The sequence below is a fragment of the Oncorhynchus mykiss genome, chromosome 8, assembly GCF_057628025.1.
Source record: "Oncorhynchus mykiss isolate SJ-2025 chromosome 8, ASM5762802v1, whole genome shotgun sequence".
Classification (NCBI taxonomy): domain Eukaryota; kingdom Metazoa; phylum Chordata; class Actinopteri; order Salmoniformes; family Salmonidae; genus Oncorhynchus; species Oncorhynchus mykiss.
The window spans coordinates 86,960,425-86,980,149 of NC_143029.1; the positions used below are offsets into that span (position 1 = coordinate 86,960,425).

At 46.6% G+C, this 19,725-nt stretch overlaps 1 protein-coding gene across 1 annotated transcript in view; it reads left to right on the forward strand.

The window, feature by feature from the left end:
- LOC110492646 (receptor-type tyrosine-protein phosphatase F) overlaps window positions 1–19,725 on the forward strand; it is a 349,905-nt gene that overhangs the window by 302,336 nt on the left and 27,844 nt on the right. Inside the window, 2 exon segments of the mRNA XM_090182892.1 lie at window positions 1,459–1,634; window positions 10,610–10,729. Of these exon segments, the coding sequence (XP_090039018.1) occupies window positions 1,459–1,634; window positions 10,610–10,729 (296 nt within the window).

Here is a 19,725-nt window from a genome sequence, read left to right on the forward strand (position 1 = left end):
TCCATACCCTCTCCCCTCCCTCCATACCCTCTCCCCTCCCTCCATGCTCTCTCCCCTCCCTCCATGCCCTCTCCCCTCCCTCAATGCCCTCTCCCCATGCCCTCTCCCCTCACTCAATGCTCTCTCCCCTCCCTCCATGCCCTCTCCCCTCCCTCAATGCCCTCTCCCCATGCCCTCTCCCCTCACTCAATGAGATCTCCCCTCCCTCCATGCCCTCTCCCCTCACTCAATGCCCTCTCCCCATGCCCTCTCCCCATGCCTTCTCCCCTCCCTCTATACCCTCTCCCCTCCCTCCATGCTCTCTCCCCTCCCTCCATACCCTCTCCCCTCCCTCAATGCCCTCTCCCCTCCCTCCATACCCTCTCCCCTCCCTCCATGCTCTCTCCCCTCCCTCCATACCCTCTCCCCTCCCTCAATGCCCTCTCCCCATGCCCTCTCCCCTCCCTCCATGCTCTCTCCCCTCCCTCCATACCCTCTCCCCTCCCTCAATGCCCTCTCCCCTCCCTTCATACCCTCTCCCCTCCCTCCATGCTCTCTCCCCTCCCTCCATACCCTCTCCCCTCCCTCAATGCCCTCTCCCCATGCCCTCTCCCCTCCCTCAATGCCCTCTCCCCATGCCCTCTTCCCATACCCTCTCCCCTCCCTCCATGCTCTCTCCCCTCCCTCCATACCCTCTCCACTCCCTCAATGCCCTCTCCCCATGCCCTCTCCCCATGCCCTCTCCCCTCCCTCAATGCCCTCTCCCCATGCCCTCCCCCCTTCCCTCCATGCCCTCTCCCTTCCCTCCATGCCCTCTCCCTTCCCTCCATACCCTCTCCCCTCCCTCCATGCCCTCTCCCTTCCCTCCATGCCCTCTCCCTTCCCTCCATACCCTATCCCCTCCCACCATGCCCTCTCCCTTCCCTCCATGCCCTCTCCCTTCCCTCCATGCCCTCTCCCCTCCCTCCATACCCTCTCCCTTCCCTCCATGCCCTCTCCCTTCCCTCCATGCCCTCTCCCTTCCCTCCATGCCCTCTCCCCTCCCTCCATGCCCTCTCCCTTCCCTCCATACCCTCTCCCCTCCCTCCATGCCCTCTCCCTTCCCTCCATGCCCTCTCCCTTCCCTCCATACCCTCTCCCCTCCCTCCATGCTCTCTCCCTTCCCTCCATGCCCTCTTCCTTCCCTCCATGCCCTCTCCCTTCCCTCCATGCCCTCTCCCTTCCCTCCATGCCTTCTCCCTTCCCTCCATGCCCTCTCCCCTCCCTCCATGCCCTCTCCCCATGCCCTCCCCTCCCTCCATGCCCTCTCCCTTCCCTCCATGCCCTCTCCCTTCCCTCCATGCCCTCTCCCCTCCCTCCATGCCCTCTACCTTCCCTCCATGCCCTCTCCCCTCCCTCCTCCCTCCATGCCCTCTCCCCTCCCTCCATGCCCTCCATCCATGCCCTCTCCTCTCTCTCCATGCCCTCTCTCTCTCTCAGCTGTTCCTGGTAGTGACTACATCAACGCCAACTACATAGACGGCTACAGGAAACAGAATGCCTACATCGCTACGCAGGGCCCTCTTCCCGAGACCCTCAGTGACTTCTGGAGGATGGTGTGGGAGCAGAGGGCTCACACTATCGTCATGATGACACGACTGGAGGAGAAGTCACGCGTGAGTACAATGCCTCTGGCCACGTGTACTGTAGTACATACCGCAGGTCTCACGGGTACGACCATCACTTCCAGGAGATGTCCCTCCTGCTGTACTCCTGTAACAATATAGCAATATGGCTGTCTTGTTATTGTTGTTGTCCATTGGTTGTCTTATTTTGAAGACATGATCTATGAGTCACTCCTCAGGCCTTTGGACCGCAGTCAGTCCTAACAGTCCCCCCCCCCCCCCACATGACAAGTCCTGTAGTCAACAACGTCCCTTCTGCTCTTCTAGGATCAGAGTTCTAAGGCCATCTGATGTTATTTATTGTTACCATGAGTCACCTGTGACAGAGATACCCTACCCTGTCTCAGACACAGTCCTGACATCCACCCTGCTGGCCTGCATCAGCTGTGACAGAGATACCCTACCCTGTCTCAGACACAGTCCTGACATCCACCCTGCTGGCCTGCATCAGCTGTGACAGAGATACCCTACCCTGTCTCAGACACAGTCCTGACATCCACCCTGCATCAGCTGTGACAGAGATACCCGACCCTGTCTCAGACACAGTCCTGACATCCACCCTGCTGGCCTGCATCAGCTGTGACAGAGATACCCTACCCTGTCTCAGACACAGTCCTGACATCCACCCTGCATCAGCTGTGACAGAGATACCCGACCCTGTCTCAGACACAGTCCTGACATCCACCCTGCTGGCCTGCATCAGCTGTGACAGAGATACCCTACCCTGTCTCAGACACAGTCCTGACAACCACCCTGCTGGCCTGCATCAGCTGTGACAGAGATACCCTACCCTGTCTCAGACACAGTCCTGACATCCACCCTGCATCAGCTGTGACAGAGATACCCGACCCTGTCTCAGACACAGTCCTGACATCCACCCTGCTGGCCTGCATCAGCTGTGACAGAGATACCCTACCCTGTCTCAGACACAGTCCTGACATCCACCCTGCATCAGCTGTGACAGAGATACCCGACCCTGTCTCAGACACAGTCCTGACATCCACCCTGCATCAGCTGTGACAGAGATACCCGACCCTGTCTCAGACACAGTCCTGACATCCACCCTGCTGGCCTGCATCAGCTGTGACAGAGATACCCTACCCTGTCTCATACACAGTCCTGACATCCACCCTGCTGGCCTGCATCAGCTGTGACAGAGATACCCTACCCTGTCTCAGACACAGTCCTGACATCCACCCTGCATCAGCTGTGACAGAGATACCCTACCCTGTCTCAGACACAGTCCTGACATCCACCCTGCATCAGCTGTGACAGAGATACCCGACCCTGTCTCAGACACAGTCCTGACATCCACCCTGCATCAGCTGTGACAGAGATACCCGACCCTGTCTCAGACACAGTCCTGACATCCACCCTGCTGGCCTGCATCAGCTGTGACAGAGATACCCTACCCTGTCTCAGACACAGTCCTGACATCCACCCTGCTGGCCTGCATCAGCTGTGATGCCGTAGAAAGAACAGGCTCTGTGCCTGTGCAGTAGAGAGATGCTTCCAGACTGAGATAATAGAAGACATGTAAAACAGACAGAGATAATAGAGGACATGTAAAACAGACAGATAGATAATGAGGCTGTAGAGGTGAAGGTCAGATAGAAGATAGGAGAGACAGAGATAATAGAGGACATGTAAAACAGACAGAGATAATAGAGAACAGAAGACATGTAAAACAGACAGATAGATAATGAGGCTGTAGAGGTGAAGGTCAGATAGAAGATAGGAGAGACAGAGATAATAGAGGACATGTAAAACAGACCGAGATAATAGAGAACAGAAGACATGTAAAATAGACAGAGATAATAGAGGACATGTAAAACAGACCGAGATAATAGAGGACAGAGAACATGTAAAACAGACAGATAGAACAGCATCCATGTGACTCAGAGTCTGACAGAGGATGCTTCAGTCACTCAAACATTAGGGGGGTGTGGTGACTTGTGTCTCTGAGGGGGTCTGTTTGTGGCAGTGTGGGAACAGAGAAGGAGGATAGAGGTGTCTGGCTTGTTGTTTACATCCTCTGGACTGAGAGACACAATGATCTCTGTCTGAACTGAGAGACACAATGATCTCTGTCTGGACTGAGAGACACAATGATCTGTCTGGACTGAGAGACACAATGATCTCTGTCTGAACTGAGAGACACAATGATCTCTGTCTGGACTGAGAGACACAATGATCTCTGTCTGAACTGAGAGACACAATGATCTCTGTCTGGACTGAGAGACACAATGATCTCTGTCTGAACTGAGAGACACAATGATCTCTGTCTGGACTGAGAGACACAATGATCTCTGTCTGAACTGAGAGACACAATGATCTCTGTCTGAACTGAGAGACACAATGATCTCTGTCTGAACTGAGAGACACAATGATCTCTGTCTGAACTGAGAGACAGGGAAATGTCTGTTTACAGGAGAGAGTATTTTCGTAGAAAAGATTGGCCTCTTCTATCTGGTACTGCATCCAAATGTCAGCTCTCCTGTTGTCTACACAGTTTCTGTCTGGTTAAGATAGCAGTACTGTTGTTACCTCCTTCCTCCTCCCTTCCTCTCTCTCTTCCTCCTTCCCTTTCCCTCCCTCTTCATGTATCCCAAATCGATGACCGAGTGTATCCTAGTAGCTTTTTAACAAGTCGGCATTTTCAACAGGCTTTCCATTGACTTTGACCTTCTGTTTGGAGACAACAACATGCTCTCTGCCTTTGCCCATCCCGAATGGAATCCTATTGTAGTGCACTACCTAAAGCAGGTTACCATTTGGGGCGCGACCACTGTCTGTCTGTTCTCGCTATGCTCTGAAGAAGATTGGATCTGAATGGCACATTGATAATGTGTGCTGTTTCAGACTGTCCGTGTACGTGACGAGGTTGTTTCTGGTCCTCTAAATCTGTTATTTCATGGTGTATAAAGCAGACTTGGGGTTTATCAAGTATTTATAAAAATGTGTTGTTTGGATCCTGAATTGATAGCCGGGGAATTATTCACGACAATCCCTGGGTAATCTGTTAACAGTTTTAATTATCAATGCGTATCCACCGTCCCACGACGCAGCTAGGCAATTCATAAACGTAATCTCCCCTGCAACCATGCCAGTAGAATGGATTACCAGTCCGTTTGGATAGCAACCATGCCAGTAGAATGGATTACCAGTCAGTTTGGAGAGCAACCATGCCAGTAGAATGGATGACCAGTCCGTTTGGATAGCAACCATGCCAGTAGAATGGATTACCAGTCCGTTTGGATAGCAACCATGCCAGTAGAATGGATGACCAGTCCGTTTGGATAGCAACCATGCCAGTAGAATGGATTACCAGTCCGTTTGGATAGCACCCATGCCAGTAGAATGGATTACCAGTCCGTTTGGATAGCACCCATGCCAGTAGAATGGATTACCAGGCCGTTTGGATAGCACCCATGCCAGTAGAATGGATTACCAGGCCGTTTGGATAGCAACCATGCCAGTAGAACGGATTATCAGTCCGTTTGGATAGCAACCATGCCAGTAGAATTGGATGACCAGTCCGTTTGGATAGCAACCATGCCAGTAGAATGGATGACCAGTCCGTTTGGATAGCAACCATGCCAGTAGAATGGATTACCAGTCCGTTTGGATAGCACCCATGCCAGTAGAATGGATTACCAGTCCGTTTGGATAGCACCCATGCCAGTAGAATGGATTACCAGGCCGTTTGGATAGCAACCATGCCAGTAGAATGGGTTACCAGTCCGTTTGGATAGCAACCATGCCAGTAGAATGGATTACCAGTCCGTTTGGATAGCACCCATGCCAGTAGAATGGATTATCAGTTCGTTTGGATAGCAACCATGCCAGTAGAATGGATGACCAGGCTGTTTGGATAGCAACCATGCCAGTAGAATGGATTACCAGTCCGTTTGGATAGCAACCATGCCAGTAGAATGGATTACCAGTCCGTTTGGATAGCAACTTCAGAATCTCAGAAATAACGACTGGCTATTGTCCAGACTATACTGTCTGGTGAAGGGATAAAACAAAACAAATTTACTCATTAAAATATATTTTTTAATGAAAGCATGTCATTATTTATATATAAATACAGTTGAAGTCAGAAGTTTGCATACACCTTAGCCAAATACATTTAAACTCAGTTTTCACAATTTCTGACATTTAAGTTAGGATCACCACTTTATTTTATGAATGTGAAATGTCAGAATAATTGTAGAGAGAATGATTCATTTCAGCTTTTATTTCTTTCATCACATTCCCAGTGGGTCAGAAGTTTACATACACTCAATAATTATTTGGTAACTTTGCATTTAAATTGTTTAACCTGGGTCAAACGTTTTGGGTAGCCTTCCACAAGCTTCCCACAATAAGTTGGGTGAATTTTGTCCCATTCCTCCTGACAGAGCTGGTGTAACTGAGTCAGGTTTCTTGGCCTCCTTGCTCGCACACGCTTTTTCAGTTCTGCCCACAAATGTTCTATGTGATTGAGGTCAGGGCTTTGTGATGGCCACTCAATAGCTTGACTTTGTTGTCCTTAAGCCATTTTGCCACAACTTTGGAAGTATGCTTGAGGTCATTGTCCATTTGGAAGACCCATTTGCGACCAAGCTTTAACTTCCTGACTGATGTCTTGAGATGTTGCTTCAATATATCCACATAATTTTCCTACCTCATGATGCCATCTATTTTGTGAAGTGCACCAGTCCCTCCTGCAGCAAAGCACCCCCACAACATGATGCTGCCACCCCCGTGCTTCACGTTTGGGATGGTGTTCTTCGGCTTGCAAGCCTCCCTCTTTTTCCTCCAAACATAACGATGGTCATTATGGCCAAACAGTTCTATTTTTGTTTCATCAGACCAGAGAACATTTCTCCAAAAAATACGATCTTTGTCCCCATGTTCAGCTGCAAACCGTAGTCTGGCTTTTTTATGGTGGTTTTGGAGCAGTGGCTTCTTCCTTGCTGAGCGGCCTTTCAGGTTATGTTGATATAGGACTCGTTTTTACTGTGGATATAGATACTTTTGTACCTGTTTCCACCAGCATCTTCACAAGGTCCTTTGCTGTTGTTCTGGGATTGATTTGCACTTTTCACACCAAAGTACGTTCATCTCTAGGAGACAGAACGCGTCTCCTTCCTGAGCGGCTTGACGGCTGCGTGGTCCCATGGTGTTTATACGTTCCCATGGTGTTTATTGTTTGTACAGAAGAACGTGGTACCTTCAGGCTTTGCCTTCAGGCTTTGGAAATTGCTCCCAAGGATGAACCAGACTTGTGGAGGTCTGCAATTTGTTTTCTGAGGTTTTGGCTGATTTATTTTGATTTTTCCATGACTCAAATGATGTCAATTAGCCTATCAGAAGATTCTAAAGCCATGGCATCCTTTTCTGGAATTTTCCAAGCTGTTTAAAGGCACAGTCAACTTGTATGTAAACTTCTGACCCACTGGAATTGTGATACAGTGAATTATAAGTGAAATAATCTGTCTGTAAACAATTGTTGGAAAAATGACTTGCGTCATACACAAAGTAGATGTCCTAACCGACTTGCCAAAACTATAGTTGGTTAACAAGAAATCTGTGGAGTGGTTGAAAAGCTCATTTTAATGACTCCAACGTAAGTGTATGTAAACTTCCGACTTCAACTGTATATATATATATATGTGTGTGTGTGTGTGTGTATTATATATGTATGTTTATCACACAACAACCTCAGCGTTCTCATGTCTTATTGCTAAATTGTTTCTTTCTTTCTTGATCGAGCTTCAAATCAAATGTTGTTCGTCACGTACAGCAGGTATAAATGGTGGTATAAATGGTGGTATAAATGGTGCAGTGAAATGCTTACGTGCTAGCTGCCTCAACACTGCAGTACATTTATCTATATCAATATGAGGACAAATGAACAGGTAATGAGGAAGTAGTGTCTTCTGAATTTAAACCCAACACCCTCTGAATCAGAGAGGTGCAGGGGAGCTGCCATAATTAACATACACGTCATCGACGCCCAGGGGAATAGTGGGTTAACTGCCTTGTTCAGGGGAACAGTGGGTTAACTGCCTTGTTCAGGGGAACAGTGGGTTAACTGCCTTGTTCAGAGGAACAGTGGGTTAACTGCCTTGTTCAGGGGAACAGTGGGTTAACTGCCTTGTTCAGGGGAACAGTGGGTTAACTGCCTTGTTCAGGGGAACAGTGGGTTAACTGCCTTGTTCAGGGGAACAGTGGGTTAACTGCCTTGTTCAGGGGAACAGTGGGTTAACTGCCTTGTTCAGGGGCAGAACGACACATTTTTTACCTTGTCAGCTCGGGGATTCGGTTACTGGCACAGCGCTCCTACTCACCGAGCTACCTGCCGCCCCACACAATAGGATATACAGTATAAATTGTGAATGTGCTATGTCAACTATGACTTTATTTACAATTATAACAAAACACTTGTTTTTACTGCTCTAATTACATTGGTTAAGAGTTTATAATAGCAATAAGGCACCTCGGTGGTTTGTGGTATATGGCCAATATACCACGGCTTAGGGCTGTGTCCAGGTACTCCGCATTGCGTAAGAACAGGTCTTATTGGTTTATTGGTATTTATATTGATTATGGATCCCCATTAGTTCCTGCCAAGGCAACAGCTACTCTTCCTGGGGTTTATTATGGATCTCCATTAGTTCCTGCCAAGGCAGCAGCTACTCTTCCTGGGGTTTATTATGGATCCCCATTAGTTCCTGCCAAGGCAACAGCTACTCTTCCTGGGGTTTATTATGGATCTCCATTAGTTCCTGCCAAGGCAGCAGCTACTCTTCCTGGGGTTTATTATGGATACCCATTAGTTCCTGCCAAGGCAACAGCTACTTTTCCTGGGGTTTATTATGGATCCCCATTAGTTCCTGCCAAGGCAGAAGCTACTCTTCCTGTGGTTTATTATGGATCCCCATTAGTTCCTGCCAATGCAGCAGCTACTCTTCCTGAGTTTTATTATGGATCCCCATTAGTTCCTGCCAAGGCAGCAGCTACTCTTCCTGGGGTTTATTATGGATCCCCATTAGTTCCTGTCAAGGCAGAAGCTACTCTTCCTGGGGTTTATTATGGATCCCCATTAGTTCCTGTCAAGGCAGAAGCTACTCTTCCTGGGGTTTATTATGGATCCCCATTAGTTCCTGTCAAGGCAGCAGCTACTCTTCCTGGGGTCCAACATCAGTTATATACAATTCAAAATATAACATGACACTTTTCACAACAAATTTGGTGTGTTCCCTCAGACTACTCTACTATCACATATCTACAATACAAAATCCATGTGAATGTGTCTGTAGAGTGTGTGTGTGTCTCTTCACAGTCCCTGCTGTTCCATAAGGTGTATTTTTATCTGTTTTTTAATCTGATTCTACTGTCAAACTCTGCGTAATAGAGCCAACGTCAAACTCTGCCTGATGGAGCCAACGTCAAACTCTGCCTAATGGAGCCAACGTCAAACTCTGCCTAATGGAGCCAACGTCAAACTCTGCCTAATGGAGCCAACGTCAAACTCTGCCTAATGGAGCCAACGTCAAACTCTGCCTAATGGAGCCAACGTCAAACTCTGCCTAATGGAGCCAACGTCAAACTCTGGGTAATGGAGCCAACGTCAAACTCTGCCTAATGGAGCCAACGTCAAACTCTGCCTAATGGAGCCAACGTCAAACTCTGCCTAATGGAGCCAACGTCAAACTCTGCCTAATGGAGCCAATGTCAAACTCTGCCTAATGGAGCCAACGTCAAACTCTGCGTAATGGAGCCAACGTCAAACTCTGCCTAATGGAGCCAACGTCAAACTCTGCCTAATGGAGCCAATGTCAAACTCTGCGTAATGGAGCCAACGTCAAACTCTGCCTGATGGAGCCAATGTCAAACTCTGCCTAATGGAGCCAACGTCAAACTCTGCCTAATGGAGCCAATGTCAAACTCTGCCTAATGGAGCCAACGTCAAACTCTGCCTAATGGAGCCAACGTCAAACTCTGCCTAATGGAGCCAACGTCAAACTCTGCCTAATGGAGCCAACGTCAAACTCTGCCTAATGGAGCCAACGTCAAACTCTGCCTAATGGAGCCAACGTCAAACTCTGCCTAATGGAGCCAACGTCAAACTCTGCCTAATGGAGCCAACGTCAAACTCTGCCTAATGGAGCCAACGTCAAACTCTGCCTAATGGAACCAACGTCAAACTCTGCCTAATGGAGCCAACGTCAAACTCTGCGTATCTGGCACTCTGGTATTGAAAAGGAAAATAACACAGGTGTGGATAGATGTTGTGTCAGGTTCTGGTCTGTGTGTATCTGTCATGTTATATAGTTGTGGCCCCTAGCATTTAGCCCTTACCTCTCTAACGTCAGGCTTGGTAGAGGGGAAGGTTTGTCCCACAGACTGATGTGTCCAGGTGGTCACTCCTGCTGTCTCCCTCTAGGCACCGGATGAATTAGACACATAACGTTGGATGCGTCCCAGACAGCACCTTGTACCCTATGTCGTTGTAGTGCACTATATATAGGGAATAGGGTGCCATTTTGGAACACTTTACGTTTATGTCATAACCCAGAACAGCATTCTGGGTAGTGGGTAGCAGACACTTTCCACAAAATGGTCTCCGAAGCGAACGTAAACGACGGATGCTGATGATCCAACCAGCTATTAGCTTGTTGATAATAAAACAATCTGTCTGGATAGAATGTTCCGCCGGTTCCATTGAGGGATAGTGGAGCTGCTGAGGCTCCATGAGGTTTTGGAGAGATATTGGGCAATATTATCTGTTACTGCGTATGTCTTTATACCCTGTCTCTCCAGCGTACCACATTGTTGTGCAATGGGCCAGGAGTTTTCCCTGGTCAACATGACCTGACTAGGAAAGACTCCCGAACTCCAGTGTATGATATTTAGAGAAGCATGAGGTCAAACTCTGGACCCGACTGATTGTGTTCTTCCTCCTCTACCAGGTGAAGTGTGACCAGTACTGGCCTGTCAGAGGGACAGAGACCTATGGTATGATACAGGTCAGCATGTTGGATACTGTGGAGCTGGCTACCTACAGCGTACGCACCTTCGCTCTCTACAAGGTAAGGGACTCTCATTCTGTCTCTGTCTCTCGCATTCTCTCTCTGTCTCTCTCATTCTCTCTCTGTCTCTCTCTCTCTCTGTCTGTCAATCTCTCTCTCTGTCTGCCTGTCTCACTCGATCTGTCTCTCTCTTTCAATTCAATTCAATTCAAGGGGCTTTATTGGCATGGGAAACGTGTTAACATTGCCAAAGCAAGTGAGGTAGATAATATACAAAAGTGAAATAAACAATAAAAATGAACAGTAAACATTACATTACACATGCAGAAGTTTCAAAACAATAAAGACATTACAAATGTCATATTATGTATATATACAGTGTTGCAACGATGTACAAATGGTTAAGGGTAAAATAAATAAGCATAAATATGGGTTGTATTTACAATGGTGTTTGTTCTTCACTGGTTTCCCTTTTCTTGTGGCAACAGGTCACAAATATTGCTGTTGTGATGGCACACTGTGGTATTTCACCCAGTAGATATGGGAGTTTATCAGAATTGGGTTTGTTTTCGAATTATTTGTGGATCTGTGTAATCTGAGGGAAATATGTGTCTCTAATATGGTCATACGTTGGACAGGAGGTTAGGAAGTGCAGCTCAGTTTCCACCTCATTTTGTGGGCAGTGAGCACATAGCCTGTCTTCTCTTGAGAGCCATGTCTGCCTACGGTGGCCTTTCTCAATGGCAAGGCTATGCTCCCTGAGTCTGTACATAGTCAAAGCTTTCCTTCAGTTTGGGTTAGTCACAGTGGTCAGGTATTCTGCCACTGTGTACTCTCTGGTTAGGGCCAAAAAGCATTCTAGATTGCTCTGTGTTTTTGTTAATTCTTTCCAATGTGTCAAGTAATTATATTTTTGTTTTCTCATGATTTGGTTGGGTCTAATTGTGCTGCTGTCCTGGGGCTCTGTGGGGTGGGTTTGTGTTTGTGAACAGAGCCCCAGGATCAGCTTGCTGAGGGAACTCTTCTCCAGGTTAATCTCTCTGTAGGTGATGGCTTTGTTATGGAAGGTTTGGGAATCGCTTCCTTTTAGGTGGTTGTAGAATTTAATGGCTCTTTTCTGGATTTTGATAATTAGTGGGTATCGGCCTAATTCTGCTCTGCATGCATTATTTGGTGTTCTATGTTGTACATGGAGGATATTTTTGCAGAATTCTGCATACAGAGTCTCAATTTGGTGTTTGTCCCATTTTGTGAAGTCTTGGTTGGTGAACGGATCCCAGACCTCACAGCCATAAAGGGCAATGGGCTCTGTGACTGATTCAAGTATTTTTTGCCAGATCCTAATTGGTATGTTACATTTTATGTTCCTTTTGATGGCATAGAAGGCCCTTCTTGCCTTGTCTCTCAGATCATTCACAGCTTTGTGGAAGTTACCTGTGGCGTTGATGTTTAGGTATGTATAGTTTGTTGTGTGCTCTATGGCAATGGTGTCTAGATGGAATTTGTATTTGTGGTCCTGGCGACTGGACCTTTTTTGGAATACCATTGTGTTGGTCTTACTGAGATTTACTGTCAGGGCCCAGATCTGACAGAATATGTGCAGAATATCTAGGTGCTGCTCTAGGCCCTATTGGTTGGTGACAGAAGCACCAGATCATCAGCAAACAGTAGACATTTGACTTCAGATTCTAGTAGGGTGAGGCCGGGTGCTGCAGACTTTTCTAGTGCCCACGTCAATTTGTTGATATATATGTGGGAGAGGGTGGGGCTTAAGCTGCATCCCTGTCTCACCCCATAGCCCTGTGGGAAGAAATGTGTGTGTTTTTTGCCAATTTTAACCGCACACTTGTTGTTTGTGTACATGGATTTTATAATGTCGTATGTTTTACCCCCAACACCACTTTCCATCAGTTTGTATAGCAGACCCACATGCCAAATGTAGTTTTTTTTTTTAAATCAACAAAGCATGAGAAGACTTTGCCTTTGTTTTGGTTTGTTTGTTTGTCGATTAGGGTGTGCAGGGTGAATACATGGTCTGTTGTACAGTAATTTGGTAAAAAGCCAATTTGACATTTGCTCAGTACATTGTTTTCATTGAGGAAATGTACGAGTCTGCTGTTAATGATAATGCAGAGGATTTTCCCAAGGTTGCTGTTGACGCATATCCCACGGTAGTTATTACGGTCAAATTTGGCTCCACTTTTGTGGATTGGGGTGATCAGTCCTTGGTTCCAAATATTGGGGAAGATGCCAGAGCTAAGGATGATGTTGAAGAGTTTTAATATAGCCAATTGGAATTTGTTGTCTGTATATTTCATCATTTCATTGAGGATACCATCAACATCACAGGCCTTTTAGGGTTGGAGGGTTTTTATTTTGTCCTGTAACTCATTCAAGGTAATTGGAGAATCCAGTGGGTTCTGGTAGTCTTTAATAGTTGATTCTAAGATCTGTATTTGATCATGTATATGTTTTTGCTCTTTATTCTTTGTTATAGAGCCAAAAAAGATTGGAGAAGTGGTTTACCCATACATCTCTATTTTGGATAGATAATTCTTCGTGTTGTTCGTTTTGTTGTTGCTGATTTCTGACGTGCTGTTCCTTCTTTTTCCGTAGTGTATTTCTGTATTGTTTTAGGGATTCACCATAGTGAAGGCGTAGACTCAGGTTTTCTGGGTCTCTATGTTTTTGGTTAGACAGGTTTCTCAATTTCTTTCTTAGGTTTTTGCATTCTTCATCAAAACATTTGTCATTGTTGTTCATTTTCTTCGATTTTCTATTTGAGATTTTTAGATTTGATAGGGAAGGTGAGAGGTCAAATATACTGTTAAGATTTTCTACTGCCAAGTTTACACCTTCACTAAACATTCCAATGTTTTACCCAGGAAATTGTCTAAAAGGGATTGAATTTGTTGTTGCCTAATTGTTTTTTGGTAGGTTTCCAAACTGAATTTCTTCCATCTATAGCATTTCTTAATGTTACTCAGTTCCTTTTGCTTTGATGCCTCATGATTGAGTATTGCTCTGTTCAAGTAGACTGTGATTTTGCTATGGTCTGATGGGGGTGTCAGTGGGCTGACTGTGAACGCTCTGAGAGACTCTGGGTTGAGGTCAGTGATAAAGTAGTCTACAGTACTACTGCCAAGAGATGAGCTATAGGTGTACCTACCATAGGAGTCCCCTCAAAGCCTACCATTGACTATGTACATACCCAGCGTGTGACAGAGCTGCAGGAGTTGTGACCCGTTTTTGTTGGTTATGTTGTCATAGTTGTGCCTAGGGGGGCATATGTGGGAGGGAATGCTGTCACCTGCAGGCAGGTGTTTGTCCCCCTGTGTGCTGAGGGTGTCAGCTTCTTGTCCGGTTCTGGCATTTAGGTCGCCACAGACTAGTACATGTCCCTGGGCCTGGAAATTATTGATTTCCCCCTCCAGGATGGAAAAGCTGTCTTCATTAAAGTATGGGGATTCTAGTGGGGGGATTTACACGTAGGTAGCACACAGGAGGACATTTTTCTCTGTTAAGATATTTTCCTTTTGAATTTCTAGCCAAATGTAAAATGTTCCTGTTTTGGTTAATTTAATAAAGTGAGTTAGGTCTGCTCAATACCAAATTAGCATACCCCCTGAGTCCCTTCCCTGTTTCACACCTGGTAGTCTAGTCGATGGGACTACCAGCTCTCTGTAACCTAGAGGGCAACCAGTGGGTTCGTCTCCTCTGTACCAGGTTTCTTGCAGGATGACAATGTCTGTATTACCGATTTCTTTGGTGAAGTCCGGGTTCCTGCTCTTTAGGCCAAAGGCAGATGACCTCAGGCCTTGGATATTCCAGGATGGTATAGTGAAGGCTTTGTGTTCCATAAACTGTCCAATGTTGTTAGTCGTGTGGTTTGGCCTCAGGCCAGTAAGTGTGAGCAGAGCCTGCTGAGCATCTGGTACATGCAATTGGCTTGGCCTAGTGTAAGAGTGGGGGTTGGGCCTGTTTGCCCGCTCACTACCTGGGCGTATGTGTGAGTTCCATGTTGAGGCCCTCTTTGCGGGGGTGGGGTGCATGGGGTGGGCAGGAGGGGCATAGGTCTGATCTGAGGGGCCCTAAATGGGGTGTGGGCATGGTTGACGTGGGGGGGTGTTGATTTGTTGGGGTGTGGATGTGGCTGGGGGTGCTGTGGTCTGGATGTAAGTCCTCTTGGCGTGGGTCCTCTATGTGTTGGTCCAGGGGCTGGTCCCGCAGGTCTGGGAGAGTGTCTCGCTGGTCTGGGTGGGGGGTCTATTGATCTGTTGATCTGAAATGTTAAGAATACGTTTGAGAGCAATGTCCTTTAGAGTCCGGGAAAAGGTGGGCACTGCTGCCTTGTAGAGGTGGACCTGGTCATAGAGGCTGTTCAAATCCAGGGTGGAGTGGTGGGCCAGGAAAACATTTGGTTTTGAGGCACAGTCACGCGAAAGACTTTGTATTGTATTGTGGCAGGGTGGAAGTCTTTTCGTGGTTGCAGGGTGGAGATAACCACTTGTGCGTTGGGGAAAGTAGAAGAAGCATTTTCAATCACTCCCTTCAGTGCTGTGGCCACCCTTTCCTGCTGTGCTCTCAGGTCGTTTGTGCCTGTGTGTATTATTATGTGGCTGGGTGAACCTAGTTGGTCCTCAGACAGAAGGTCTAGGGCGCGCTGGGTGAACCTAGTTGGTCCTCAGACAGAAGGTCTAGGGTGCGCTGGGTGTTTGGACACCAGAGTTTAGACACACTGTGTTTGGGAAAAACGGTTTTTTCTTGTATATATTTCCCATTTGAGTCCATAAAGAGAACAATGTGTCTTGTGTTTGTCCTCAGTGGGTGTGGGGGGGGTTGTCAGAAGGGCTATCAGGGTGGCTGACAGGGGGAGGGGGGTGCTCAGAGGGGGTAAGAGCCGCTGGGCTTGGGGTTTGTTAGAGATGAAATCCCAAATAAGACTCCACTGGAGAGGGCAGAGGAGCATCTAAATTCACTCTATGCAGCCCGGAGAAGCAAACCTGGAGTGTGGACACGCAAAATGAATGAAATAAAAGTCCTTCTTGTTGATGGAGGAAACATTGAAACTGTGGATGAGAGTCTTGAAGCATTTCATGCTGTTCTCAATGACTTTAAGAATGCTCATGATTCTGTGCTAGAGCTGGTCACAGAGGAGGAACAGGAACATGACTTTCAGAATGCTCATGAATCTGTGCTAGAGCTGGTCACAGAGGAGGAACAGGAACATGAGAGCATTAACTATTATCAACCAAGAATGAGAACTTATGAACATTTCCTGAAAGAGGTGGAAATATGGAAAAAAAGCTGAAGTTGAGCCACAAACGCTCATTGAACCACACGACAGCATTTCCAATGTGTCAAACACATCAAGTAAAACAAGACTGCTTCCTCAGTGTCCTCTGCACGCCTAAAAGCTGAGGCAGAACGAGCAGCTCTACTAGCTCGCCAAGCATCATTACAGGACAAGCATGCATTGGAACTGGAGAAAGCTCAACTGAAACAACAGAAAGCTCAACTGGAACAACAGAAAACTCAACTGGAACAGCAGAAAGCTCAACTGGAACAACAGAAAGCTCAACTGGAACAACAGAAAGCTCAACTGAATGTTAGGAGGGAAAAAATGGCACTGGAAACTGCATATGGAAGCCAGAAGAGGCTATGCAGAGGCTAAGAGGTTGTTAAAGGAACACTTTGGCAATGTAATCAAAGTCACCACTGCTTACATGGAAAAAGCTTGGAACTGGATAAACATCAAACTGGTTGATGGAAAGGGACTGGGTGGCTATGCACTCTATCTTAGAGGTTGCTGTAACGCTATGCAAGACCTACAGAACATGGAAGAGCTTAATCTTCCCTCCAACATAAAGTTGATCATGTCAAAACTTCCCTACAAACTAAGGGAAAAATGGAGGTCCACGGCATGTGATATGTTAGAGAGAAGCCACCTGAGAGCCCAGTTCAGTGACCTTGTGACGTTCATGGAAAAACAGGCCAAAATACTGCAGGATCCGTTGTACGGAGATATTCAAGACACCCTGACCAACAAAACGTTTTTTAAAACCAAAACAGAAGCTGACTTTAAACAGCAGTTCAAGTCCAAGAGTAGGGGAAGCAGCTTTGCCACTGCAGTAGCTGTAGTGGCAGATTGTGACCCTGAAAAACCTCTAAAAGAACAAACATTCAAAGTAAAAAAAACAGGCACCTACCCTTCTGATGCTCCCAGTATCTCATGTGTATTTTGCGCTGGTGAGCATTTCTTGGTCGACTGCCAACAGGTGAAGGCACAGCCACACGAAGCCAAGGTTGAGTTTCTGAGATCAAAAGGCCTTTGTTTTGGATGTTTGATGAGAGGACACTTAAGCAAATAATGTAAAAGAAGCATGATCTGTCAGAGCTGTCAAAGAAAGCATCCCACTATCCTGCACATTGAAGAAAGAGAGAGATTTAGATCTCTGAAGGCAGATACGAGGGGTGTAGCAGTAAATCGAGAGGAGACTGTCAGCAGTGCTCTTGTTTCACTGGAAGCTGGTGAAGATACCGGGGCCGGTACAGATTGTGCACTTGCGATTGTGCCAGTTCAAGTAAAGATGGCAAATGGAAGCAAGTCTGCGTTAACCTATGCATTTCTCGATTCTGGTAGCTCAGCAACATTTTGTACGGAGAGACTCATGAGGCAGTTGCAAGCTGAAGGCAGTGAGACTGAAATTCTGCTACGCACAATAATGGGGCAGGAGAGTCCTACCTGCTTTGAGATATCTGGATTAGAGATTGGCAAATGTGGAAGGCGACACATTTCTTGCATTACCAAAGGTCTACACCCAAAATAAGATCCCAGTGACAAGGGAGAATATTCCCACCCAGAAAGATCTCAAAAGGTGGCCATACCTGAAAAAGGTTCAGTTGAAGGAAATTGATGCCGACGGCAAAAACCAAAGGCAATGGAACCCTGGCAAATCATAAATAGTTAAGGCAACGGGCAATGCAGTCAAAACCCTCTTTGGATGGGTGATGAACGGTCCTCTTAACAATTGTACCATGGCAGAAGAATCTGGGCCTCCTACGGTGATGGACAATCGTATCTCAATGGCCGACCTGGGGGTTCTTCTTGTAAATCAGTACAACCATGGCTTCCTTGAGAGAGAGTATGAAGAGAAAAGTGAGATGTCAGCTGAGGATCGTAGATTTATGGAGATCGTATCAAGCTCCATAACCCTCAAAGACCATCACTACTACTTACCGTTGCCCTTTCGCAACAAAGATGTAGTCCTGCCAAACAATCGTGACATGGCAAAGCAGCGGGCTCTAAATATTATCAGGAAGTTCAAGAGGGACAAAGGCTTCATGGAAGATAATGATAACAAAAGGTTACGCCGAGAAGGTACCACAAGAACAGCTCCTCAGAGAGAAAGGCAAGGCATGGTACATACCACACCATGGCGTTCACCATAAGCGCAAAGGAACGATATGAGTGGTGTTTGACAGTTCATCATCCTATAAAGGTACATCTCTTAACAGTGAACTCCTTCAAGGCCCTGACCTGGCAAACACGTTTATAGGAGTCTTGCTAAGATTTCGGCAAGAGCACATTGCCATGATGGCAGACATCCATGTAATTTTCATGAAGATTGAAGATGAAGATTACTTAGACTTCCTGCGATTCCTATGGTGGCCGGACAGTGATACTAACAAAAGATTGGAGGAGTACAGAATGACGGTTCATCTTTTCGGTGCTATATCCTCTCCAAGTTGTGCAAACTTTGCACTGCGAAAGACTGCAGAAGACAACTGTGAGAGGTACGATGAAGAGGTGATTCAAACAGTCAAGTCCAACTTCTACGTTGATGACTGCCTCAAGTCAGTGGCCACAGAAGAACAAGCCATAGCTCTCACAAAAAAACCTCAGGGATGTGTGCTCTCAGGGTGGGTTCAAATTGACCAAGTGGGTCAGCAACAACCGCGCTGTGCTGGCTTCTATCCCTGATGAACACAAAGCCAAGCAGATAATAGAACTGGACCTGGACAGGGAAAAGCTGCCTGTTGAAAGAGCACTTGGAATCCGATGGAATCCGATGGAACATTGAAAGTGATGCGTTTACCTTCCGAGTCACTGTCAAGAACAGACCCCTTTACAAGGAGGTATTCTCTCAACTGTCAGCTCTATTTATGATCCATTAGGTTTCCTCGCCCCATTCGAATTAAAGGCAAAGCAAATTCTTCAAGTGCTCTGCAAGCTAAAGTGTGGATGGGACGAAGTCATCCCTGAAGAACACTCTATTTCATGGAAGACATGGCTCTCAGAGCTGAACCAGCTCTCCAGATTCCAGATAGACAGGTGTATGATGCCTGAGAACTTTGGTCAAGTCGAGACGGCACAGCTGCATCACTTCGGTGATGCAAGTGAACAAGGTTATGGCACGGCAAGTTACCTTAGGTTCACAAACGGTATGGAAAAGGTCCACATCGCATTCATACTGGGGAAATCAAGGGTGACTCCACTCAAGCAGATTACGATCCCCAGACTGGAACTTGCCGCAGCAACATTGGCAGTGCGAGTGGACAGGATGTTAAGGTTGGAGCTCCAGATTGAGGAGTCAACTTTTTAGACAGACAGCCAGTTTGTGGTAAAATACATCCGCAATTATACCAAGAGATTCCATACCTTTGTGGCTAATAGGGTTGCTATGATCCGTGACCTATCGAAAGCAAAACAGTGGAGGTATTTGAACTCCAAACACAACCCAGCCGATGATGCCTCAAGAGGATTACATGTTGAAATGTTCCTGAACTCTTCTGGAGAAAACAGAAACTCAATGGCCGAAAGTCCCCGAGGAGCTTGACTCCATCCATCCGGATGATCCAGAGGTGAGAAAAGACGTAATCGTAAACAGTACAAGTGTGGAAGAAAAGAGTCCAACCAGCAAACTGATTGAGTACTATTCAACATGGAACAGCTTGAAGAAAGCAGTTGCCTGGATGCTGAAACTGAAGAGACTTCTTCTACAGTTAAGCCAGAAAAGGGAAATTCTCTCTCAAACTGATCCAAGATCAGATCA